The sequence below is a fragment of the Pseudopipra pipra genome, chromosome W (assembly GCF_036250125.1).
Source record: "Pseudopipra pipra isolate bDixPip1 chromosome W, bDixPip1.hap1, whole genome shotgun sequence".
NCBI lineage: Eukaryota > Metazoa > Chordata > Aves > Passeriformes > Pipridae > Pseudopipra > Pseudopipra pipra.
In genome coordinates this window covers 8,616,005-8,641,222 of record NC_087580.1, presented here as the reverse complement: position 1 = coordinate 8,641,222, position 25,218 = coordinate 8,616,005, and the positions used below count along the sequence as shown (strand labels likewise).

The following is a 25,218-nucleotide window of genomic DNA, read 5'->3' as shown; positions in this document are numbered from 1 at the left end:
GCACCATTGAAAGAAACAGGTGGGGGCCCTCCCAGCAATTGACAGTGGACCTCCCTTGTCAGGGATTGCTGAATGGCTTCCTGCTGTTGCGTCTTTCATTTCTTATCCAAAATCACCCAAATAGTTTTCAAACAGTGCCTGCCAGTGGAGCTTGAAGGCACTCGTTCCATCAAAGCCATATCTGTAATTCAGAGGCATAAATAGAGAATGTAGATTTGTCTCTTAAGGTGCTCTCTCATTTCTACTAGATGTCAATTAGCATCATGTAAAACATGATCATTAAAATTGAAAACTCTTACCCTTCTATTTCCCTTTGAAAAATAATTCTGCTCTTAAAACTGTCACTTCTGTTTGATTGTTTAAAATCAAAATGAATGTGTGTACTAGTGGACACAGACAGGGCTCCCTCACAGAGAAGCCCATGAAGTATGGGCTGGATGAGCAGACAGCAGGCTGGTTGAAATCTGCTGGCCAGGGTGGTGATCAGGAGTGCAACATCCAGCTGGAGGCCAGTGATCAGCAATTCCTGGTGAACATCTTCATTGATGATCTGGATGATGGGATATAGTGCTCAAGTTTAATGGAGTCGATGAGTTTACATTCCGACTGCAAGGAACATGTTTTCACATCTGAAGCAGGGGATGGGAAATCAGAGACTCACTGTGAACACCCAATGATTTCCAGAGCCTTTCCAGAGCATTTCATTCAAATCCGGGAATTTTGGATTAAAAAATCACGGTGCTCCTCCATTACTCTGGAAAGGGACCCTGGTCTGTCGGGAGTGAGGACATTGCTGAATCTGAAAGCTGGAGAAGACAACAAGAAATGTGTGACCCTCCAGAGGATGAAAGCCCTGGATGAAGTTGTCAAGAAGTTCAGACCCAATGCCTTTCGAGTTTTACGGTTGTGTCTAAACATTTCTTGTAGTTTTTCCCTTGTTTGTCCCCTGAAATTGTTTGATGAAAACTCCCCTTGATGTCTGTATCCTTAGACCCCGCTCCCCGATTGGCCAAAGTTTGCTGCATTGCAGTATTTCCCTTTTGGCCACCCTTTCCCTGAAATGGATAAACCCTACCCCTTTTTCCCTTATCTAGTTACACTTTGCATGCTGGGGTCCCATCTGGGGTGCCAGGAAGAGCTGTGCTTTGGTACCAATTACCTCTGAAGCTGCTCGTAGGCCTTCATAGGCTGCTAAGATTTCCTTCTCCTCAGGGGTGGAATTGGCCTCAGAACCTCTGTAGCTTCGGCTCCAGAAACCCAGTGGTCGCCCTCACGTCTCACCAGGCACCTTTGGCCAGAGGCTCCAGGAGGGACCTTTATCTCCAGCTGCAGAGTAGAGCACATTCTTTACCTCTGGTCCTGTCCTGACTGCTCCAACAGCCACGGCATGTGCAATCTCTTGCTTGATCTGCCTGAAAGCTTGTTGTTGCTCAGGACCCCATTGGAAATTGTTCTTTTTACGGGTCACAAAGTAAAGAGGGCTCACCATCTGGCTGTACTCTGGGATGTGCATCCTCCAGAAGCCAATGGCTCCCAGAAAAGCTTGGGTTTCTTTCTTGTTTGTGGGTGGAGCCATGGCTACAATCTTGTTGATGACGTCTGTTGGTATCTGGTGTCGTCCATTTGCCATTTCAGCCCTAGGAACTGGATCTCGTGGGCAGGGCCCTTGACCTTACTCTTCTTGATGGCAAAACCGGCCTCGAGGAGAATCTGGATGATCTTCTGTCCTTTCTCGAAAACTTCTTCTGCTGTGTCCCCCCACACAATGATGTCATGGATGTACTGGATGGATGGATGGGGGTCACAGCATCTCGGTTCCTCCGATACTGTTGCCTGTGCACAGTTGTCGTGGCCGTTGGCACTTCTTGTCCCCAAAGCTCCAGCGATTCCTTTCGTACAACAAGGGGGCCAATGCAGCACCACCTCTCCAATTTTAAGTAGCATTTTCGCTGCCTTCACCACTAGGATCATTGTCGCTGAACAATGTAGGGATGGGTTAGAGCTGATCTTGGAGTCTTTGCTACCAAACCTTGAAGGCCACCATTAAGGAAACTGGCTACTAGGCCGTGGATGTCGAAATTAAGGAAAGGAAGCAATTTGTTCCATCCATCTGAACGGTCCCTTACAGGATGTCCTAGGACAGGCACAAAACCAGCAAGAATCAGGAATAAAATTAGTAAAAAGGCCATTGTTATTATTTTTCTTTCTCCTTGTTCCTAAACAAAGCTATGTTTAGATAAACAAAATCCTCCTTGGCAGCTCTCCCAGGAGTGTCCCAAAACAATGGGGGATGTTTGCAAACAAACCTGCTCTTGGCAGCTTTCCCAGACAATGTTCCCACAACAAAAGCAAAGGAACCAAAACAATCCCACTTCTGACACCAAAACCATCTGTAGCCGGTTGGAGTTGGCTTCCTGCCAAACCCCACAGACTACAGAAGATTACTACGTGTAAATTTAGGGTAGAACTTAGGTGGGAGGTTCCTGTGCCACAGAGCTCTTTCCCACAGTTTCTCTTGGAAAAGAATGGACTTCCACAGCTCATTGCTTCCATTTCAATCTTTTTGGCCTTTGACCACTCTGGAAAATCTGTACCAACCTGATGAGCAGAAGTCTTGGGCTTTACCACAGGTGTCTGGGTGGTGTTCTGAGAGCCAGACTTCTGCTCAGTCCCAAACTGATGCCAACATGTCCCAGGCCAGGTGAATCCAGAAGTGGACTTGCAGCCAGAACTCCGCTGACAGCGCTGCTTGGGACTGCAGATCTGCTTCTGTGGCGCTCCAAAAAGAGCTTGGTGTTGGCCACTGCAAGTCTCTCAGTAGCTCTGAAACATTCACAAGCACACACAGAGTCATCTCTGGCAGGAAGGCTTTCGCAAAGTTCCCCTCCACAGCCTTGGCTACTACTCGACTTCTAAAAGCCAAGGGCATGAAGAGCGTCCAAAACCAGCACATCCTTTGATCTGAGCTTGTTCCCAGGGCCTGTTTCTAAGAAATCACACCAAGTGCAAGGAGCAGCCAGTGTCACCTCCAGAAGAACTCTGGCCTACCCTGGCCTTCTCAAGGAAAGCTCAACCCTCAGACCCGCTGCCAAAACAGAAGCCAAGAAAGAGCCGCCTTATTTTGGATTCACAGAATCCAACTCTCTTCTCCCAGAGGCCTCTCCTTATTCAAACAGGAAAGGGCACAAGATTCATCTTCTCTGTCACCCACGGCATGAGGAGAGGAGAGACTGGCAAAAAGACTGCCTGCTAAAACAACCTCAACTTGAAAAGACACCAATAATGCCACAGTGGTGCTGCTGTGGGGTTACTGCTGGAACTCTAAAGAGAAAGGAAGACAGGTCTGAGGAAGGGAAGGCTCTGAAGGAACTTTCCCCACAAAGATGCCACGTTCTGCTTTCACACCTGACGCTGGCCAGATGTAGAAAAGGGATTTCCAAGGAAAATGCAGGAGGAAAAAGGAGTCTGTTCTTACCAGTCCAAAAAAGCAGGGACTTACCTTTCCAGTTTCTTGGCGAGGCTTTTTCTGGTTTGGGCTTCCACCAGATACAGCTCTTTGTACTTGTCCACTTCTGCCTGGGTGGATTCCTTTTGAAAAGGTCTTTCTGCTTGGTTGCTTTTTGTCCTTCCCAGTGCACGTTCCAGATCTCTAATTCTGTCTTCTAACTGTTTTTTCAGTGAGTCCACATCACTGGCTCTGATTTCTTCTAAGGTGTCCTGGTGGGCTGCCTGTGCCTGAAGGAGACAGTGCACCTTCAACCACCACAAGAAAAAGAGAGCTCTGCCCAGCACAAAATTGCACACACCCAGTTCCAAGGGCCCAGCCTTACTCAGAGAGGTGGCTCTGCCTCCTCACTCCCAGCAGCAATCAAGGCAGAACCCAGGAGCTGCCAGGGCAAACAATTCTTTGCAGTGGGAAAGAAGCCCAAATGAGCACTCTGCTTCAAAGCTCCTAATGAAGAGACACTGGGTCTGTAGGACAGGGCATGTCCAAAAGAATTCTTCAAAGACAAGAAGAGCTTCCACATCCACCTCCACCCCCTCACCCACACCACTGGAATTTCAGTGACTCCTTTTCTGAGCACTTTCACCCCCTACAAGGACAAAGCAGCACCTGTAGGTCTGGCCATGACAGCTGCAAGTTGCCAAACCCATTCAAGGATGAGCAGTGAGAAGCAGAGCAGCGCACAGAGATCCCCCCAAGCACTGCAAAGTGGGAATCTGCCTTGGGCAGCCTTTGGATTCAGGGACCTGACGCCACATTCCACACCCATGACAGCACTCCTGCCCAACCACATTGCCTTCTGCCACTGCCTTCAGCAAAGACAGAAGCTAACCCACAGAATACAGGAGCAAAAGGAAAAGACCAAACACCATGGCCACAAGAGAAGTTTACGTAGTGCCTGTGGACACTGGGGAGAAATTCACTTACTTGCAAAAACTCATTGACTTCCTGGAGTTTTTGTCTTATTTCCTGGTCTGCTTGTTCTTCCACCTCTCTTTTACACTGTTCGAGTTGGCTGCGATCCACCACGTTGGTCTCCAAATGATGGTGGAGTTTTGCCAGCTCTTCTTGCAGCTGGCATTTGTCCATGGCCAGGTTCTCGCACTCCCCACGCAGGGCAGACAGCTCTTCTTGCAAAGCCTGGTTTTTGGCCTCCAGCTGCGTGCACTGTTCACGTTCCCTGTCCAATTGCTGGGAAAGTTCAGCAACCTGCAGACAGAAAATAAAAAAAAGAAACTCAGCGTGGTGTAAAGGCAGTGAATTCTGGGAAAACCCCAAAAGGGGGTGCCCAGGGAGACTTTATTCATCATCTGCTGGCTCAGGACTAGACACAAAGTGCAACCAGGCTTTTCTTTTCCAGCAAGAACAGCTTTCCCATCATCTGCCATAGGATTCCTCAGCTTCCCAGCCTTTTGGAGTTCCTCATGCAAAAATGCTCCAAGCTTCTGGACTCCAAAGGAATGACTGCAAAGGCAGGAAGCCATTCTACAGGGATGCCTTCAAACCCAAGCGTGGCTCTGACAGACGCCGCTTCAGCAACGGATCCGAGTGACGAGCGGAGAAGGGATCAGAGGTTCTGTGCCACTGCTGCACAGGCACAGCAGCCTCAACAGCACTGCTGGGAACAGTCCTTCTGGCTCCCCGCCACAGGATGGGCTGAAACAGCTCCCCGTGAGCAAGAAGGGACAGATTTTCCCCTGGGAGGCCCCTGTCCTCCTTGGGCCCTGGGCAGCAACAACACTGTGGAGAAAAGCCAAACCTCAAGTGCCTCCTGCTCAGCTCGTGCCTGAGACAGGGCTCAGGGGCTGATGGTGCCCTGCCAGTGACAGTGCTGTTCCTCCCCTCTCTGCCAGGGCAGCAATTCATCTGGCACACCCAGAGGACGCTGTCACAGCCTCCCTCCAGCTGCAGCCAGGCCTGAGCTGGGCCCCACTGCTCTCAGCCCATGCACGTGATGTCCTGCCAGGACGGCAGACCTGCCCATCCCTCAGGCCCAGCCGGGGGATCTGCACTCTTGGCTGACCCCGCTCACTCTCAGGGGACCTGTTCTGCTCTTCTTGCTCAGGGCCTGTGGGACGGCTCCCTGGCCCCTCAGCTCACGCACCCTGCCAGGCTGGCTGCCACTCCTGGCTTGCCCCTCCTCTGCAGGACAGCCTGGCCTCCATCAGCCCTTACACCTACTGCTTTGCCCTCAACATTTGCATCTTTCCCCAGAAGGAGAACTACCTCTGGATTAGTTCGAGTCATCTCCCACTGGAACAGCAGGAGGAGCATTAAGAAAAGCCCATCACATCCAAAATGCAGCCAAGGGAATAAAAACATCCACATGACAAGAAATAGAGGGAAAGCATCCCCCAGCTTTCCAAAGAAGGAACACCACAACCAAAGAGCCCTACCCAGAGCGCAGCTCACCTCTCTTTGGAATCTATCAACTTCCTTGACCTTTTCAGAATATCTCTTCTTCATTTCTTCCAGCTGGGACTGACTTCCTTTCTCTTCATTAACCCGGAGTTTCCTGCTCTCTATCCTCAGAAGCTTTTCCAGCCTGCACAGCAAATCAGTGAAGAAACCCATGAAACACAGGAACAACCAGCCTTTCCCCCACAGTCTCACAGAAACGCCACAGACAGCATCCAAGCCTAGAATGGCTTGGCTTGGCAGGGACCTTAAAGATCATCTCGTTCCAAGCCTCCTGCTGTGGCCAGGGACACCTTCCACGAGACCAGGTTGTTCACAACCCCATCCAACCTGGCCTTGAACACTTCCAGCCATGGGGCATCCACAGCTTCTCTGGGCAACCTGTTGCAGGTCCTCACCACCCTCACAGGGACCAATCTCTTCCTAGGATCAAATCTAAACCTACTCTCTTGCCATTTGAAGCCATTCCCCCTTGTCCTCTCCCCACATGCTCTTTGAAATGCACTCTCTTCCTCCTTCTTGTGGGCTCCCTTCACACACCGAAAGGCCACCAGTAGGTCACCCCAAAGCCTCCTCTTTTCCAGGCTGAAGTATTGCAGTTGGCCCAGCCTTTCCTCAGAGGAGAGCTGCTCCATCTTTCTAACCACCTTGCTGGCCTCCTCTGGACTCAGCTTGGCAGTTCCCAGGGCCCTCCTTTCCACCCCTTTCAAAGATGGGCACAGTGAGTTTCCCTTTTTCCCATCACCTGGGACTTCCCCTGACTGCCACGACTTTTCAAATATCAAGGAGAATGTCTTGGCAACTCCATCAGACCCTGCTGGCCAGTGGAGGGCAATAATGCTGGCCAGATGGAGAAGATGGATTTCCAAGGAAAATGCAGGAAGAAAAAGGAGTCTCTTATTACCACTCCAAAAAAAGCAGGGACTTACCTTTCCACTTTCTTGGCTAGGCATCTTCTGGTTTTCACTTCCTCCAGATACAGGTCTTTGTACATCGTCATTTCTGCCTGCGTTGCTTCTTTACGAGAAGCACTCTCTTGTTGGGTTCTTTTTACCCTGTCCAATTCACTTTCGAGGCCTCTAATTCTGTCTTCCAACTGGATTCTCACGGAATCACAATGACTGTCTCTGATTTGTCCTAATCGGGCCTGTGCCTGAAGGAGACAGTGCACCTTCAACCACCACAAGAAAAAGAGAGCTCTGCCCAGCACAAAATTGCACGCACCCAGTTTCAAGGGCCCAGCCTTACTCAGAGAGGTGGCTCTGCCTCCTCACTCCCAGCAGCATGTCCACCCCCTCACCCCCACCCCTGTCATTTAAGTGACTCCTTTTCGGAGCACCTTCCCCCCCTACAAGGACAAAGCAGCCCCTCTAGGTCTGGCCATGACAGCTGCAAGTTGCAAAACTCATTCAAGGATGAGCAGTGAGAAGCAGAGCAGCCCACAGAGATACCCCCCAAGCACTGCAAAGTGGGAATCTGCCTTGGGCAGCCTTTGCATTCAGGGACCTGCCGGCACATGACACACCCACGACAGCACTCCTGCCCAACCAGATTGCCTTCTGCCACTGCCTTCAGCAAAGACAGAAGCTAACCCACAGAATACAGGAGCAAAAGAAAAACACCAAAACCCATGGCCACAACAGAAGTTTACGTAGTGCCTGTGGACGCTGGGGAGAAATTCACTTACTTGCAAAACGAGGCTGACGTCTTGTACCTTTTGACTTCTTTCCTGGTCAGCTCGTTCCTCCACGTCTCTTCTACATTCTTCTCTTTGGCTGCCATCCAGCACCAAAGTCTCCAAATGATGAGCGAGTTCTGCCACCTCTTCTTGCAGCTGACATTTGCTCTTCTCCAGGTTTTCACACTTCCCACGCAGACTGGACAGCTCTCCTTGCAAAGCCTGCTTTTGAGCCTCGAGCAGCATGCCTCTTCTAGGCTCCATGTCCAGCTGCTGGGAAAGTTCACCACCCTGGACACAGGACAAAAAAAACAGGAAAGGAAACTCAGCGGCATCTAAAGGCAGTGAATTCTGGGAAAACTTCTCAAGGGGGTGGCCATCGCAACTGTATCTCTCCTCTACTGGAAACCAGCCTAGAAAACACTTGAAAGATTCCCCGACAGAAAGAAGAAACTTTAGACCTGCTTAAGAATTTGGGAGACACTCCTGGCAGCAATACTTCCGGCTCCCTTGGAGCTCAGGATGAAACTCCTCATTTAGAATCTAAGAATTCCTCCAGTGTCCAGCACACCAAATACCCTCGGGGCTTTTGTAGCAGCTGGCAAAAGGACCAGGCTGCTTTCTGAGCAGCCTCTACTGAGGAGAAGGCAGAAACTGAGCTCCCCAGGCTCTCCAGGAAAACTTCATCTGACACTTTCCCCACACAAAGAGGCAACTAGGCTCAAGAGTCACAAAAAGGCAAACTTAGCACCAGCTTACTGAGGCAGAGGCTTGCAGGGCTCTCGGAAGGGCTTCAACGCTCTCTCTTGGCTGCTGGACAGTGCCTTCCAATCTGCTCTTTTCACTTGCAAAGCTTAAGAAGAAATACAGCTCTTAGTACCAGAAAATCCAATGCCAGACAAACTGTGCTAAGGAACAGAAGCCACAGCAGAAGTGTCCTTCAAAATGCCACTGACTCTCCCCCTGTTTCCACCCAATCCCCCAAAGCCACAGAGCCCTCGCTTCACTGGGTTACTCTCTTACTCTTGCGCCTCTTCTTCCAGTTGTTTTACAGTCATGTTAGTCTCGCAAGATGCCAACGGGAGGTCCTGCAGTTTCTGGGAAGATGTTATTGCTTCTCTTCCCTTGTCATCCAAGGCAGTCTTCAAGTCACAAACGCAATGCTCAGACTGAAGATGCTTTTCTTCCTCCTCCCGCAGCTGTAAAATCACGGGAAGAATCCACAGTTGTCAGGGGAGCTTTTCCAGAGAGGAGCCAGCTGCTGCTGAAGAACTCAGGTGCTGCATGTCTGTGTGCATCCCCTCTGCCCAAAGAACTGCAATCCACTCAAGTCCCTTCAAAGCTTCACTTCTACTGCCCCATGAACACAAACTGTAGGCCTTTGTCCTCTTTTACAGCAGCCTCTCCTATCCCTCCACTGCTTTCCTACAGCACGCTTCTAAGCACCGACACTGCCCCTCCGTCCTTTTTGGTCACCTGGGACACTTCCTGTATTCCCTTGCTTGCTACTCCAGGAAAAGACCACTGAAATAGTTCATCTTCCTAAAGGAAGGCGTCTGGCAAGTGGCAGAGGCCAAGTGCTCTGGCACACGTGCTCTGGAGCCCAGGATTGCACCAGGGCAGCACGGGGAGTTTTCTTCAGTGGGAAAGACCCGCACTGTAGTGCAGAGAGAGGCGCCCAGCAGCCCCTGAGCAGGAAGCAGTGGATGCCTGAGGAGAGGCAGTTCTGCTTCAGTGGGGTGGGGTCAGGAAGGGTGGCATCACTGACGAGCTGATAACTGCCATTTCAGCAAAGGCAGCCAGGTGAACTGCTCCACAGACCTGCCCTGGAGTCGAGAATGGAGCCAGGGCTGCGTGGGGAGTCTTCTTAAAGTAGGAAGACCTCCAATGGAGCAGAAAGAGAGGAACCCCTGCCCCCCTGAGCGGTAAGGAGTGAAACCCTAAGGAGAGGCAGCTCTGCCTCAGCATGGCGGGTTGTGGGGCAGGGGGCCGGAGGGACAGAGGCAGATCAAAGCCTGATGGAACTGCCGCTTCCTTAGGTCTCTGTCAGAGTGGCTCCCAGAATACTGTTTTGTCCCTTTTTGTGATGGAGAGGAAGCAACAAGCACCCCCAGGTTTATCCCTGTGGGGACAGGCTTTCCATACCTCTGCGTCAGCCCTGTCCAACTCCTCCTGGAAGCGCAGATTATCTTCCTCCAGGTGAGCCTCATGGCTTCCAGGAACCACAAGAGCAGTCCTAAAGCATCCAAAAGTTCATCGGAAACATGTCTTATCCTGCATCATTTTTCCCCTGCTTGCTCCCAAAAGACCTCTTCCCCCCTTTCCTACAAGCTCCGGGAAAGCAAAGCCAAGTCCATGGAAGCACTGGAGAATTTCTCTTCCAAGGGGCCTCCCTAAAGCAGCCTCAACTACCAGCTCAGGCCGTGCTGTTCAGGGCTCCTTGCACTGCTCTTCCAAGTCCCCCCGATGCGGCTGCACAAACTCCCAGGCCAAGCCCTTCGACCCCCTGACCATCTCCATGGCAGGAAGTTTTCTCCTTCTGTGCTCGGAGCCCCTCGTGTCCCCTGGGACAGTGTTGCTTCTCTTTCCCCCAGCGCTTCCCTTCAGAGCACTGAACGCCCCAACTCTGCCGTGCCTCAAACCCCCCTGGCCTGCAGAGCAGCCACGCTGCTGAGCTACTGGCAAGTTTCCCCGGGGCTCTGGCTCTGGGTGGGGGGAGGGCACCACAGACAAGGCTTTCTTGCAGACCTCAGCGGGCAAAGGACAAGAGCCCCTGAGGTACGAGAGCAGCCAAGAGCAGACCTGCATTTACCAGTCCCACGGGGAACTGCTTCCACGGGGCTGCTCCTTCTTTTTCCCAGCTCATTGCCACGCCCCTCGTCTGGGTCACACTTGCAGACTACCCAGAACACCCGGGGGCTGTTTTGACAAAGCCCTCACCTTTCCCCCTGGGCTTGAGCAGGCCTGTCAGCTGCTTTGTTCACAAGGCACTCCAGAATCTCCTCGTGCTGTTGCAAGGCTGCAAGTTTCAAGGGGGTAAATCCCCACTAAAAGGAGAAAGAATCTCCATTAGAAAGACACAGACAAGCTCTGCAGCTGTTGGAAAGAGCAGCTTTAGCCACGTGCCAAGGTTACCTGGTTCTGAGCATCACTCTTGGCATGATGCTCCAGTAACAGCCCTGCTACAGCTGTGTTTTTAGAGAGGACAGCCAGGTGAAGGGCAGTGTTGCCGTCAGCATCTGCCAGATTGGGGTCGGCACCGTGTTCCAGCAGAACAGCAACACATTCTTCCTGCTCCTGCTGGACTGCCTGGCAACAACACACCAAAAGGGAAAGGCTTCCAACTTTTCCATCCCCCTCTGTCACAACTCCCTCAGCTCCTGAGTGCTGCCATAGAAGACCATCTTCAAAGATCAGCTAACAGAGGCTGTGCCCTGCCCATTGCAATAGGCGTGTTTCTATGGCCCTGCCCTGCAAGGAATCCTGCCAGACACCTCCCCTTTAACACCCCAGCACTGAGCCCCACCTCCAAGCTCAGAAGGCATTCCACACACCTTCATCAGGGCTGTTCTCTTGAAGCTGTCAGCGAGGTTGGGCTGGCTGTTCTTTCTTAGCAGATATCTGACGACATCTGCATGGCCATTGGCTGAAGCCAGATGTAGAGGTGTCCTAAAAATTAAACGGACACTCTTAACCCAGACAGACAAAGGACGAGCCCAAGCTGTGTCTCTACCCAGCCCCCTGGGGACCCTGCCCGGACTCTGCTCCTGCTGCTGCTGCTGCTGCTGCTGCTGCTGCAACCCTGCCCTGATGAGCCAGAGGGCAGAAGAGAACAGGTGAGGGCTGAGCAGCTGCAGAACAGCCCTGCAGAGAGAGCACGGCCAAGGGGCAGGTGGGCAACTCGCGTTTGCAACAGCGCTGGAGCCCGGCCGGCAGCTCCGAGCAGTGAAAAGCTCAAGAGTTCCCTGTCCCAGCTGACAGGGCAAATGTCACTTTTCAAGCCTTGTCCCTAAGAGAGGGCTGCCGAGGACTACTGCAGCTTGGCTCAGGAGCAGCCAAGGTGTGCCACCAGCGTGGCCCAGAACTCACCGCATCTCCTGGTCTGGCCTGTCAATGCCGACTACCTTGACGTACCAGCGCCAGCGCCTCAGCCAGCCCAGGTCACCGCGGGCGGCCGCGCGGTGCAGCCTGCCCAGCCCCTGCTCCCGGAGCTGGGAGGCGCTGCTGGAGCTGGTGGCAGCCCAGGGCTGCCCACTGGGGCTGCTGGAGGGCGACTGCCGTCGCTTCTTGCTCAGAAGCCACGGCATGGCCCTGCTTGGAGCTCCCAGCAGCAGGAAGGGCAAGAAGGCCCCGGCAGGCTGCCGGGAGCCAAGTGGGGATGAGGAATGGGACGGGGTGGGGTTTAGGGGGAGGGTGACAAAGGGGACGAGAATAAGGACGGGCACAGGGTATGAAGCACAAGGCAGACGAGGTCGCCCTGCGCAGTGGTCGTGGCCTGCAGCTGCCAAGACGGCGATGCAGGCGCGCAATGCTCCCCGAGCGGGATGTGCTGCTGCTCCCCGAGAGGCTACAGCAGCTCTGGGCGCCGGCTGCGGGCACCAACAAAGCCGTGCCCGACTGGCGCCTGTGGCGTCACAATGGCTGGTGGAAGGCTCAGCATGTCAGCGTGGGGTGTGACAGAGGCCACGGGGCAGGGTGGGGGCGGGCGGGACAGGGCAGGGCGGGGCAGGTGTGAGGGCGGCCCTGCTGGGCCTTGTGGGAAGGAGGCGGCCTGGGCCTTGTGAGGGCGGCCGGCGGGAGTGGGCACTGCCCCGCCTCAGGGCGCCCCGGGGCAGGGCCCGGGACGCTCCCACCGGGCCGCAGGCTGCGGTAGGCGCTGGAGCAGCTCCCGCATCACCCGCTCTGGCTTTTTGCTTCAGCCTGGAGCCGGGCTGCCTCTGGACACACTGCCATCAAATGAGGCTCAGGACGAAGTGGGGCCACCACAGCTCTCAAGAAATGCCCACCCAGCGCTCCAAGCCCGCCAGGCCAGAGTTCCAGGACAATTCCCCAACTCCTTTGTCTTGTCCCTCTTGAAGAGCAGACACCTCACCCCCCTTCCCCTCACAACTGCTCTCTCCTGCTGCTTTGCCAGATGCCAACAGTGAATTTCTGCTCTGCTGCTCCACCAGCCAACAGGCAGCACACAGCAGGGCAGGAAGAAACTTTCAAACACATCTTGTCCCACTTTGTCTCGATGACAACACCAACTGAAAGATCAGAGGTTCTGCACCAGCTTTCTCAGCAGAGGGACACTACAATGGACCACAAACAGGCTGAAGAAATTTCCCTTTTTCTTTATGGGCTACAAACTGATCTGCTTCCCACGGGATCAGGGATTTGCCTGTGTTTTAAGGCTACCAGGAGCTCACCCACTATCTTCTGCCCAGAACACAAAGAGGAGGGCTCGAAAGCACTGCAAGAGTCTGGCAACTGAGTAGCAGCAATAGCTCACCTGGAGGCCATGATCTTAACACCACTGTGCTTCAAGCCTTCCCGGAGGAAGGGCACACATTTGCCTGGCCTCTGGGACAGGCTGAAGATGCAGCTGTGAGCAGAGCTGAAGGGAGCAGAGGACAGCTCTGGCTCGGCCTTCAGGCCTGGCTTCTCTTTCAGCCTTGAAGATGTCTGCTGGACTGATTTGCACTCAGACCAAGGGCAGAGAGAGAAGTCTTAACTCCCAGCCCGGGAAGAAAGCCATAAGAAGCCTTCAAAAATATGACTCTCCTCATCCCTCCCACCTAGGCCCAAAGAGCTCCAATTCTGTCACCAAACGCAGCAGTTCTCCTCAAATGTCGGGACAGTTGTGGCAGCCGTGCCCTTTCTGCCAAAGTTGGACAGGTCCCCACCTGTCCCAGAGGCAAGCAGAGGGAAGAAGAGGGGACAGCCTTGGGATGGGGGAATGGGAGAAGCAAAGCCGGCAGGGGGAACAGAAAAAAACGAGGACACATCCTGGAGTCTTGATGGCGACTGCTGTTGGTTCTGGCGGAGGAGCCCCTCTATGCTGTGTGTGCTTTGGCACAGGCTGCACTGTGGGTATGGCCCTGCTCTGCTGGTGGCCACTGCTCACCCTCTGCACAGAATCACGGAAAGACTAAGGTGCTCTAGTCCAAGGCCTGTTCTGGAACAGGGTTTCCTAGAGACAGTTGTCGCGATCCCTGAAGGTTGGGAAAAGCCAGGAAAGACATAGGCAAAGAAGACATTCAGTATTTCTGCTTTTTTCCTGTCCTGTGGAACAAGCTGCCCCATCTTGTTGAGAGATGGGCCCACATTTTCCCTGCTTTTCCTTTTGTCACCTACAGACTTAAAGAAGTCCTTCCTGTTGTCTCTGACATCACTGGCCTGATTCAGTTCCATTTGGGCTTTGGCTTTATCAACTTCATCCCTGCATGCCCAGATAACATTTCTGTTTTCTTTCTTTGCGTCCACTCTCTGTAAGCTTCCTTTTTGTGTTTGAACAAGAAGCTCCTTGTCAAGCCATCCATGCAGACCTCCTGGAATTTCTGCCTGATTTCCTGCTTTTTAGGATGAAACTCTCTTGAGCTTGATGGAAGTGATCCTTGAATATTAACCAGCTCTTTTGTGTCACTGTGCTTTGCAAGGTGTTTCAAAGGCTGTTAAACCCAACAAGTATGGAAAGGGGGTTTCGATGAGAAGAAAATTAGTAGGTGCAAACCCAGGATGATGGTTATTAGGATGATTAGTAGGATCAAACCTAGGATGAATGGGCTCTGTCTGTAGCACTGGGCCAGATTCAATGAAATTTACCAGTAACACAGTTCCCTGTGGCACAGCTGCTGGGATGTGGAGCACAAGTCCTCACTGCTATGTTCACTTATGACCCTTTGCAGTCATTCAGCCCCCAAGGACAGCTCTGTTTGTGTTCACAGAGATCCAATGACAGTAAGAATCCCTGCCCAGCCTGGTGTTCAAAGGAGTTGACAGTGTAGAGATGGGGGAAATACACTGGGGGATTTGTTCCCCAGTGTCACGGGTTTACTTGTTCTAAAAACCCGGACGGGAATTTTTTTTCCCCTGCTGCCTGTGAGGGAGGGATGTTGAATGGGGAGGACAGTTTTCTGCCTTGGGTGATTACCTACCCAAAGGAGCTGGCTGGCAGAACTACATTCCAGCCTGACAGCTCTCTCTGGGGCTGGGGGGGGCTTTTTTCTCCCCTCCTCTCCTTGGAAAGTGGCACTTCACTTTCTGCCTTAACGGAGGCAAGGGGTGTGTGTGTTGGAAAAAGCTCTGAGGCCATTTTGCTCTCGACCTGGTCATCCATCTAAGAGAAGGTCACTCTGAACAAACCTACATCCTGAGCACCTCGCTGCCACTGTCCAAGCTCGCTCGGCCCCGGCAGATGAACCTCAGGATTAAAGGGTGGGCTCAGTTCAGCGCACACTGTGTCTCACCTAAAATATCCATTGCTCAGGCTCGAAGGCCTTACCCGCATTTGCAAAGCCCTGTATCACCAGCACGCTTGTAACAAATGTGGGTGGAGACCTTTCCCAAATCTTCATTTGTGAAGACTGGCCATGATGAGATGAGGGGATTGAGTCCATCATCAGCAAGTTTGCAGATGACACCAAGCTGGGGGGGAGTGTCCATCAGCTGGAAGGCAGGAGGGCTCTGCGGAGGGACCTGGATAGGTTGGAGAGTTGGGCTCATTCCAACGGGATGAGGTTCAACCAGGCCAAGGGCCGGGTCCTGCCCTTTGGCCACAACAACCCCCTGCAGCACCCTGGGCTGGGGACAGAGTGGCTGGAGAGCAGCCAGGCAGGAAGGGACCTGGAGGTTTGGATTGACAGGAAGCTGAACATGAGCCAGAGCGTGCCCGGGTGGCCAAGAAGGCCAATGGCATCCTGGCCTGGCTCAGGAACAGTGTGGCCAGCAGGTCCAAGGAAGTGATTCTTCCCCTGGACTCAGTGCTGGTGAGGCCGCCCCTGGAGTGCTGTGTCCAGTTCTGGGCCCCTCAGATCAGGAGGATATTGAGGTCCTGGAGCAGGTCCAGAGGAGAGCAACAAGGCTGGGATAGGGACTCAAGCACAAGTCCTGTGAGGAGAGGCTGAGGGAGCTGGGGCTGTTCAGCCTGGAAAAGAGGAGGCTCACGGGAGACCTCCTCACTCTCTGCAACTCCCTGACAGGAGGGTGTAGCCAGGTGGAGGTTGGTCTCTTTTCCCAGGCAACCATCAGCAAGACAAGAGGGCATGGTCTTAAGCTGTGCCAGGGGAGGTTTAGGTTGGATATTAGAAAGAATTTCTTTACAAAGAGGGTAATCAGCCATTGGAATGGGCTGCCCAGGGAAGTGGTGATTCTATGGGAACACACACATGGAGATGGGAACACACACATGGAGATGGGAACACACACATGGAGATGGGAACACACACACAAGATCAAGCAGAGTAGCTTTGTTGAAGGGATTTATTGATCATTCAGGGAAAATGCCCCTGGGCTCTGAGGGAAAGCAGGGGGTTCTTCCAGGGATGATCATCTCTTCATGGTGCTGGAGGGGGACAGGGCACGGGTGTCACCACCAGTCCTGAAAGACAGAGCCCAAAATGTCACCCCCAAAGTCCACTGCAACATGAGAGGGGCCTTGTCCTGACCCCTCTCCCTGCAGGCACTGCTCACCTCAGCCATCCAGGGATGCAGCCACGCGTTTCTCACCAACAAGACCCACCACCTTCTCAACCACAGGGGGCTGGGGACAAAGACAGGCTCAGAGACACCCTGGGTGCAGTGGGATGTATTGGGAGCCTGGGGGAAGAAATGGGATCATTGGGAAGGTGCACTGGGGTATACTGGGGCAGACTGGGATGGATTGGGAGTGTCATGGCCATGTGAGGGGAGGACCTGACTCGGGCAGAACTCCTGGTACCCACCTGAGCCATCTTCAGGATCCCAACGTCCACTAAATGCAGCTGGAGAGAGACCAGGAGCCCTGGCTGGTCACTGGGATGTCCCCGGTGCCAGGTGAGGGATGGGGGGAACAAATTGTCCCCCAGTTCCCAGACTGGATGCCCTCCAGTCCCCCCGGCCCACTCACCTCCCGCAGATCATTTTGGGTTCCTGCCAAGAGTGCCTGGGCAAGGAGAGCAAAGGTTTAAGCAGGATTGGCCCCTGTGGGGCTGGGGGAGGGACACGGGTGTCCCCAGCCCCCCCAGCCCAGGGCTGCCCCCGTCTGAGGGGGAAAATCCCTTCTACTCCCCCTGCTCCCACTGCACCCAGTTTCACCTCCAACCCCTGGGCCTGCAGGGCCCAGGGTGGGGATGGAGACAAGGAGAGCCAGGGGAATTCAGGGCCTGCAGGGAGGGTGGGGGGAGTAGGAGGGGACCCAAAGATGCTGAACTGGGGGGAACTGGGGAGCCCACGGGACTGGGATTGGGGTGTTGAAGGGGCCCTGTGTGGGATGCAGGGGAGGGGAAAGGAATTCAAGTGTAGGGACATGGGGACTGCAAGGGAGAGGCTTGGTGGGGACAGGAGGAGGAGGATGGAGGAGGACAAAAACGAGGGCACTGGGAGATGGTTGGGAGTGGAGAGGGAGGCAAGGAATGGTCTTGGGAGGTACCAGGGCAGTGGCCTGGGTGAAAGGCAAAGGTCTGGAAAGAAAAGCTTTGGGAATGATCAGTGGGAGGATGTTTGGGGACCCTGGGTAGGACACAGAGCAGATCCTGGGGAGGAGATGCCTGAGGGGACCAAAAAGGATGGGATGGGAGGCCCAAGGGGTGGGATTTGGGAGCACCATTAAAAGAAACAGGTGAGGGCCCTCCCAGCAATTGACAGTGGACCTCCCTTGTCAGGGATTGCTGAATGGCTTCCTGCTGTTGCATCTTTCATTTCTTATCAAAAATCACCCAAATAGTTTTCAAACAGTGCCTGCCAGTGGAGCTTGAAGGCACTCGTTCCATCAAAGCCATACCTGTAATTCAGAGGCATAAATAGAGAATGTAGATTTGTCTCTTAAGGTGCTCTCTCATTTCTACTAGATGTCAATTAGCATCATGTAAAACATGATCATTAAAATTGAAAACTCTTACCCTTCTATTTCCCTTTGAAAAATAATTCTGCTCTTAAAACTCTCACTTCTGTTTGATTGTTTAAAATCCAAATGAATGTGTGTACTAGTGGACACAGACAGGGCTCCCTCACAGAGAAGCCCATGAAGTATGGGCTGGATGAGCAGACAGCAGGCTGGTTGAAATCTGCTGGCCGGGGTGGTGATCAGGAGTGCAACATCCAGCTGGAGGCCAGTGATCAGCAATTCCTGGTGAACATCTCCATTGATGATCTGGATGATGGGATATAGTGCTCAAGTTTAATGGAGTCGATGAGTTTACATTCCGACTGCAAGGAACATGTTTTCACATCTGAAGCAGGGGATGGGAAACCAGAGACTCACTGAACACCCAATGATTTCCAGAGCCTTTCCAGAGCATTTCATTCAAATCCGGGAATTTTGGATTAAAAAATCACGGTGCTCCTCCATTACTCTGGAAAGGGGACCCTGGTCTGTCAGGAGTGAGGACATTGCTGAATCTGAAAGCTGGAGAAGACAACAAGAAATGTGCGACCCTCCAGAGGATGAAAGCCCTGGATGAAGTTGTCAAGAAGTTCAGACCCAATGCCTTTCGAGTTTTACGTTTGTGTCTTAACATTTCTTGTAGTTTTTCCCTTGTTTGTCCCCTGAAAGTTTGATGAAAACTCCCCTTGATGTCTGTATCCTTAGACCCCGCTCCCTGATTGGCCAAAGTTTGTTGCATTGCAGTATTTCCTTTTTGGCCACCCTTTCCCTAAAATGGATAAACCCTACCCCTTTTTCCCTTATCTAGTTACACTTTGCATGCTGGGGTCCCATCTGGGGTGCCAAGAAGAGCTGTGCTTTGGTACCAATTACCTCTGAAGCTGCTCGTATGCCTTCATAGGCTGCTAAGATTTCCTTCTCCTCAGGGGTGGAATTGGCCTCAGAACCTCTGTGGCTTCGGCTCCAGAAACCCAGTGGTCGCCCTCACGTCTCACCAGGCACCTTTGGCCAGAGGCTCCAGGAGGGACCTTTATCTCCAGCTGCAGAGTAGAGCACATTCTTTACCTCTGGTCCTGTCCTGACTGCTCCAACAGCCACGGCATGTGCAATCTCTTGCTTGATCTGCCTGAAAGCTTGTTGTTGTTCAGGACCCCATTGGAAATTGTTCTTTTCACAGGTCACAAAGTAAAGAGGGCTCACCATCTGGCTGTACTCTGGGATGTGCATCCTCCAGAAGCCAATGGCTCCCAGAAAAGCTTGGGTTTCTTTCTTGTTTGTGGGTGGAGCCATTGCTACAATCTTGTTGATGACGTCTGTTGGTATCTGGCGTCGTCCATTTGCCATTTCACCCTGAGGAACTGGATCTCTTGGGCAGGTCCCTTGACCTTACTCTTCTTGATGGCAAAACAGGCCTCGAGGAGAATCTGGATGATCTTCTGTCCTTTCTCAAAAACTTCTTCTGCTGTGTCCCCCCACACAATGATGTCATGGATGTACTGGATGGATGGATGGGGGTCACAGCATCTCGGTTCCTCCGATACTGTTGCCTGTGTACAGTTGTCGTGGCCGTTGGCACTTCTTGTCCCCAAAGCTCCAGCGATTCCTTTCGTACAACAAGGGGACCAATGCAGCACCACCTCTCCAATTTTAAGTAGCATTTTCGCTGCCTTCACCACTAGGATCATTGTCGTTGAACAATGCAGGGATGGGTTAGAGCTGATCTTGGAGTCTTTGCTACCAAACCTTGAAGGCCACCATTAAGGAAACTGGCTACTAGGCCGTGGATATCGAAATTAAGGAAAGGAAGCAATTCGTTCCATCCATCTGAACGGTCCCTTAGAGGATGTCCTGGGACAGGCACAAAACCAGCAAGAATCAGGAAAAAATTAGTAAAAAGGCCATTGTTATTATTTTTCTTTCTCCTTGTTCCTAAACAAAGCTATGTTTAGATAAACAAAATCCTTCTTGGCAGCTCTCCCAGGAGTGTCCCAAAACAATGGTGGATGCTGACAAAACAAACCTGCTCTTGGCAGCTTTCCCAGACAATGTTCCCACAACAAAACCAAAGGAACCAAAACAATCCCACTTCTGACACCAAAACCATCTGTAGCCGGTTGGAGTTGGCTTCCTGCCAAACCCCACAGACTACAGAAGATTACTACGTGTAAATTTAGGGTAGAACTTAGGTGGGAGGTTCCTGTGCCACAGAGCTCTTGCCCACAGTTTCTCTTGGAAAAGAATGGAGTTCCACAGCTCATTGCTTCCATTTCAATCTTTTTGGCCTTTGACCACTCTGGAAAATCTGTACCAACCTGATGAGCAGAAGTCTTGGGCTTTACCACAGGTGTCTGGGTGGTGTTCTGAGAGCCAGACTTCTGCTCAGTCCCAAACTGATGCCAAGATGTCCCAGGCCAGGTGAATCCAGAAGTGGACTTGCAGCCAGAACTCCGCTGACAGCGCTGCTTGGGACCGCAGATCTGCTTCTGTGGCGCTCCAAAAAGAGCTTGGTGTTGGCCACTGCAAGTCTCTCAGTAGCTCTGAAACATTCACAAGCACACACAGAGTCATCTTTGGCAGGAAGGCTTTTGCAAAGTTCCCCTCCACAGCCTTGGCTACTACTCGACTTCTAAAAGCCAAGGGCATGAAGAGCGTCCAAAACCAGCACATCCTTTGATCTGAGCTTGTTCACAGGGCCTGTTTCTAAGAAATCACACCAAGTGCAAGGAGCAGCCAGTGTCACCTCCAGAAGAACTCTGGCCTACCCTGGCCTTCTCAAGGAAAGCTCAACCCTCAGACCCGCTGCCAAAACAGAAGCCAAGAAAGAGCCGCCTTATTTTGGATTCACAGAATCCAACTCTCTTCTCCCAGAGGCCTCTCCTTATTCAAACAGGAAAGGGCACAAGATTCATCTTCTCTGTCACCCACGGCATGAGGAGAGGAGAGACTGGCAAAAAGACTGCCTGCTAAAACAACCTCAACTTGAAAAGACACCAATAATGCCATAGTGGTGCTGCTGTGGGGTTACTGCTGGAACTCTAAAGAGAAAGGAAGACAGGTCTGAGGAAGGGAAGGCTCTGAAGGAACTTTCCCCACAAAGATGCCACATTCTGCTTTCACACCTGACGCTGGCCAGATGTAGAAAAGGGATTTCCAAGGAAAATGCAGGAGGAAAAAGGAGTCTGTTCTTACCAGTCCAAAAAAGCAGGGACTTACCTTTCCAGTTTCTTGGCGAGGCTTTTTCTGGTTTGGGCTTCCACCAGATACAGCTCTTTGTACTTTTCCACTTCTGCCTGGGTGGATTCCTTTTGAAAAGGTCTTTCTGCTTGGTTGCTTTTTGTCCTTCCCAGTGCACGTTCCAGATCTCTAATTCTGTCTTCTAACTGTTTTTTCAGTGAGTCCACATGACTGGCTCTGATTTCTTCTAAGGTGTCCTGGTGGGCTGCCTGTGCCTGAAGGAGACAGTGCACCTTCAACCACCACAAGAAAAAGAGAGCTCTGCCCAGCACAAAATTGCACACACCCACTTTCAAGGGCCCAGCCTTACTCAGAGAGGAGGCTCTGCCTCCTCACTCCCAGCAGCAACCAAGGCAGAACCCAGGAGCTACCAGGGCAAACAATTCTTTGCAGTGGGAAAGAAGCCCAAATGAGCACTCTGCTTCAAAGCTCCTAATGAAGAGACACTGGGTCTGTAGGACAGGGCATGTCCAAAAGGATTCTTCAAACACAAGAAGAGCTTCCACCTCCACCTCCACCCCCTCCCTGCCATCCCTGGAATTTCAGTGACTCCTTTTCTGAGCACCTTCCCCCCTACAAGGACAAAGCACCTGTAGGTCTGGCCATGACAGCTGCAAGTTGCCAAACCCATTCAAGGATGAGCAGTGAGAAGCAGAGCAGCGCACAGAGATCCCCCCAAGCACTGCAAAGTGGGAACCTGCCTTGGGCAGCCTTTGGAATCAGGGACCTGCCGCCACATTCCACACCCATGACAGCACTCCTGCCCAACCAGATTGCCTTCTGCCACTGCCTTCAGCAAAGACAGAAGCTAACCCACAGAATACAGGAGCAAAAGAAAAAGACCAAACACCATGGCCACAAGAGAAGTTTACGTAGTGCCTGTGGACACTGGGGAGAAATTCACTTACTTGCAAAAACTCATTGACTTCTTGGAGTTTTTGTCTTATTTCCTGGTCTGCTTGTTCTTCCACCTCTCTTTTGCACTGTTCGAGTTGGCTGCGATCCACCACGTTGGTCTCCAAATGATGGTGGAGTTTTGCCAGCTCTTCTTGCAGCTGGCATTTGTCCATGGCCAGGTTCTCGCACTCCCCACGCAGGGCAGACAGTTCTTCTTGCAAAGCCTGATTTTTGGCCTCCAGCTGCGTGCACTGTTCATGTTCCCTGTCCAACTGCTGGGAAAGTTCAGCAACCTGCAGACAGAAAGAACAAAAAAGGAACTCAGCGTGGTGTAAAGGCAGTGAATTCTGGGAAATCCCCGAAAGGGGGTGCCCAGGGAGACTTTATTCATCATCTGCTGGCTCAGGACTAGACACAAAGTGCAACCAGGCTTTTCTTTTCCAGCAAGAACAGCTTTCCCATCCCATTTGTCATGGGATTCCTCAGCTTCCCAGCCTTTTGGAGTTCCTCATGCAAAAATGCTCCAAGCTTCTGGACTCCAAAGGAATGACTGCAAAGGCAGGAAGCCATTCTACAGGGATGCCTTCAAACCCAAGCGTGGCTCTGACAGACGCCGCTTTAGCAACGGATCCGAGTGACGAGCGGAGAAGGGATCAGAGGTTCTGTGCCACTGCTGCACAGGCACAGCAGCCTCAACAGCACTGCTGGGAACAGTCCTTCTGGCTCCCCGCCACAGGATGGGCTGAAACAGCTCCCCGTGAGCAAGAAGGGACAGATTTTCCCCTGGGAGGCCCCTGTCCTCCTTGGGCCCTGGGCAGCAACAACACTGTGGAGAAAAGCCAAACCTCAAGTGCCTCCTGCTCAGCTCGTGCCTGAGACAGGGCTCAGGGGCTGATGGTGCCCTGCCAGTGACAGCGCTGTTCCTCCCCTCTCTGCCAGGGCAGCAATTCATCTGGCACACCCAGAGGACGCTGTCACAGCCTCCCTCCAGCTGCAGCCAGGCCTGAGCTGGGCCCCACTGCTCTCAGCCCATGCACGTGATGTCCTGCCAGGACGGCAGACCTGCCCATCCCTCAGGCCCAGCCGGGGGATCTGCACTCTTGGCTGACCCCACTCACTCTCAGGGGACCTGTTCTGCTCTTCTTGCTCAGGGCCTGTGGGACGGCTCCCTGGCCCCTCAGCTCACGCACCCTGCCAGGCTGGCTGCCACTCCTGACTTGCCCCTCCTCTGCAGGACAGCCTGGCCTCCATCAGCCCTTACACCTACTGCTTTGCCCTCAACATTTCCATCTTTCCCCACAAGGAGAACTACCTCTGGATTAGTTCGAGTCATCTCCCACTGGAACAGCAGGAGGAGCATTAAGAAAAGCCCATCACATCCAAAATGCAGCCAAGCGAATAAAAACATCCACATGACAAGAAATAGAGGGAAAGCATCTCCCAGCTTTCAAAAGAAGGAACACCACAACCAAAGAGCCCCACCCATAGAGCAGCTCACCTCTTTTTGGAATCTTTCAACTTCCTTGACCTTTTCAGAATATCTCTTCTTCATTTCTTCCAGCTGGGACTGACTTCCTTTCTCTTCATTAACCCAGAGTTTCCTGCTCTCTATCCTCAGAAGCTTTTCCAGCCTGCACAGCAAATTAGTGAAGAAAACCATGAAACACAGGAAGAACCAGCCTTTCCCCCACAGTCTCACAGAAACAGCACAGACAGCATCCAAGCCTAGAATGGCTTGGCTTGGCAGGGACCTTAAAGATCATCCAGTTCCAAGCCTCCTGCTCTGGGCAGGGACACCTTCCACCAGACCAGCTTGTTCACAACCCCATCCAACCTGGCCTTGAACACTTCCAGCCATGGGGCATCCACAGCTTCCCTGGGCAACCTGTTGCAGTTCCTCACCACCCTCACAGCAACCAATTTCTTCCCAGGATCAAATCTAAACCTACTCTCTTTCCATTTGAAGCCATTCCCCCTTGTCCTCTCACTACCTGCTCTTTTAAATGCACTCTCTTCATCCTTCTTGTGGGCTCCCTTCTCACCCCAAAAGGCCACAATTAGGTCACCCCAAAGCCTTCTCTTTTCCAGGCTGAAGGGTTGCAATTGTCCCAGCCTTTTCTCCTAGCAGAGGTGCTCCATCTTTCCAAGCACCTTGGTGGCCTCCTCTGGGCTCAGTCCAACAGCTGGAGGTCCTTGCTGTGCTGAGGAGCCCAGAGCTGGATGCAGCACTCCAGCTGGGCTCTCCCAAGGGCAGAGCAGAGGCAGAATGCCCTCCCTCCACCCGCTGGCCACGCTGCCTTGGACGCAGCCCAGGACACAATTGGCTCTCTGGGCTGCGAGCGCACATCGCCGGCTCATGTCCGGCCTCTCCTCCAGCCCAAGGGCTTCTCAGCAGGGCTGCTCTGCCCCTCTTCATCCCCCAGCCTGCACTGATACAGGGGCTGCCCTGAGCCACGGCCAGCAGCTTGCACTGGCTCTTGGTAAACCATCAGCAGATTGCCATGGGCCCACTTCTCCAGCTGGTCCAGGGCCCTCTGGATGGCATCAGCTGTGCCAACCACACCCCTCAGCTTGGTGGCAGCTGCAAATTTGCTGAGGGCACACTCCAGCCCTTCCTCTGGATCATTAGTGAAGAGGTTAAAGAACACTGGGCCCAGTCCAGACCCCTGAGGGACACCACTCAGCACTGATGGCCCTCAGCACTCTGAGCCATTGATCACCACCTCTGCATGGGAATGTTCACCCAATTTCTTATCCATCTAACAGTCCACACATTGAATCCTTCTCTCTCCACTTTGGAGAGAAGGATGTTGTGGAGGACTGTGTCAAAGGCTTTCCAGAATGACAGGGAGATGACATGGGCAGCCCTTGTCCACTGAGGCAGTCACTCCATCTTAGAAGGCCACCAGGTCGGTCAAGCAGGACTTGCCCTTGGGGAAGCTGTGCTGGTGCTTCCAATCACCTCCCTGTCATCCACGTGCCTTGACAGAGTTTCTAGAAGGATCTTTTCCATCACCTCCCCAGGCACAGAGGGCAGGCTGACAGGTTGGCAGTTCCCAGGGCCCTCCTTTCTACCCCTTTCAAAGATGGGCACAGTGGGTTTCCCTTTTTCCCCTCACCTGGGACTTCCCCTGACTGCCACGACTTTTCAAATATCAAAGAGAGTGTCTTGGCAACTCCATCAGACCCTGTTGGCCAATGGAGGGCAATAATGCTGGCCAGATGTAGAAGATGGATTCCCAAGGAAAATGCAGGAAGAAAAAGGACTCTCTTATTACCACTCCAAACAAGCATGGACTTACCTTTCCAGTTTCTTGGCAAGGCATCTTCTGGTTTTCACTTCCTCCACATACAGCTCTTTGTACATCCCCATCTCTCCCTGTGTTGCTTCTTTACGAGAAGCACTCTCTTGTTGGGTGTTTT

The 25,218-nt window shown here is 52.6% G+C and overlaps 1 protein-coding gene and 2 long non-coding RNA genes across 4 annotated transcripts; all 3 read right to left on the bottom strand.

The window, feature by feature from the left end:
• Positions 1 to 345: 345 nt before the first annotated feature.
• On the bottom strand, positions 346 to 25,217 carry LOC135405835 (ankyrin repeat domain-containing protein 26-like). Its single transcript, XM_064640411.1, has 11 exons — positions 25,098 to 25,217; positions 23,294 to 23,426; positions 21,807 to 22,088; positions 20,878 to 21,113; positions 5,918 to 6,050; positions 4,433 to 4,714; positions 3,500 to 3,735; positions 2,599 to 2,823; positions 1,677 to 2,134; positions 662 to 806; positions 346 to 550 (listed from the first exon to the last, which is right to left on the bottom strand). Exons 1-8 carry the CDS (start codon positions 25,166 to 25,168, stop codon positions 2,622 to 2,624), a joined length of 1,575 nt encoding a protein of 524 aa, XP_064496481.1. The 5' UTR covers positions 25,169 to 25,217; the 3' UTR covers positions 346 to 550; positions 662 to 806; positions 1,677 to 2,134; positions 2,599 to 2,621.
• Positions 9,753 to 10,969, bottom strand: LOC135405863 (uncharacterized). The gene is made up of 3 exons (XR_010426049.1): positions 10,737 to 10,969; positions 10,542 to 10,648; positions 9,753 to 9,837 (listed from the first exon to the last, which is right to left on the bottom strand). It is a non-coding gene; the product is annotated as an uncharacterized LOC135405863 (long non-coding RNA).
• Positions 16,095 to 18,038, bottom strand: LOC135405859 (uncharacterized). Of its 2 annotated transcripts, none has more exons than XR_010426043.1 (5): positions 17,681 to 18,038; positions 16,690 to 17,562; positions 16,526 to 16,564; positions 16,275 to 16,400; positions 16,095 to 16,182 (listed from the first exon to the last, which is right to left on the bottom strand). It is a non-coding gene; the product is annotated as an uncharacterized LOC135405859 (long non-coding RNA). The 2 variants fall into 2 exon arrangements; XR_010426044.1 differs by having other exon boundaries at positions 16,275 to 16,344.
• Position 25,218: the final 1 nt, after the last annotated feature.

Excerpts from the sequence above, each read along its gene's own strand:
- LOC135405835 (XM_064640411.1), bottom strand. The coding sequence starts at position 25,168 with ATGGGGATGTACAAAGAGCTGTATGTGGAGGAAGTGAAAACCAGAAGA. Across the intron at positions 23,427-25,097 it reads CTTGCCAAGAAACTGGAAAG|GCTGGAAAAGCTTCTGAGGA; the intron begins GTAAGTCCATGC and ends TTTGCTGTGCAG. Across the intron at positions 3,736-4,432 it reads AAGTCAATGAGTTTTTGCAA|GCACAGGCAGCCCACCAGGA; the intron begins GTAAGTGAATTT and ends TGTCTCCTTCAG.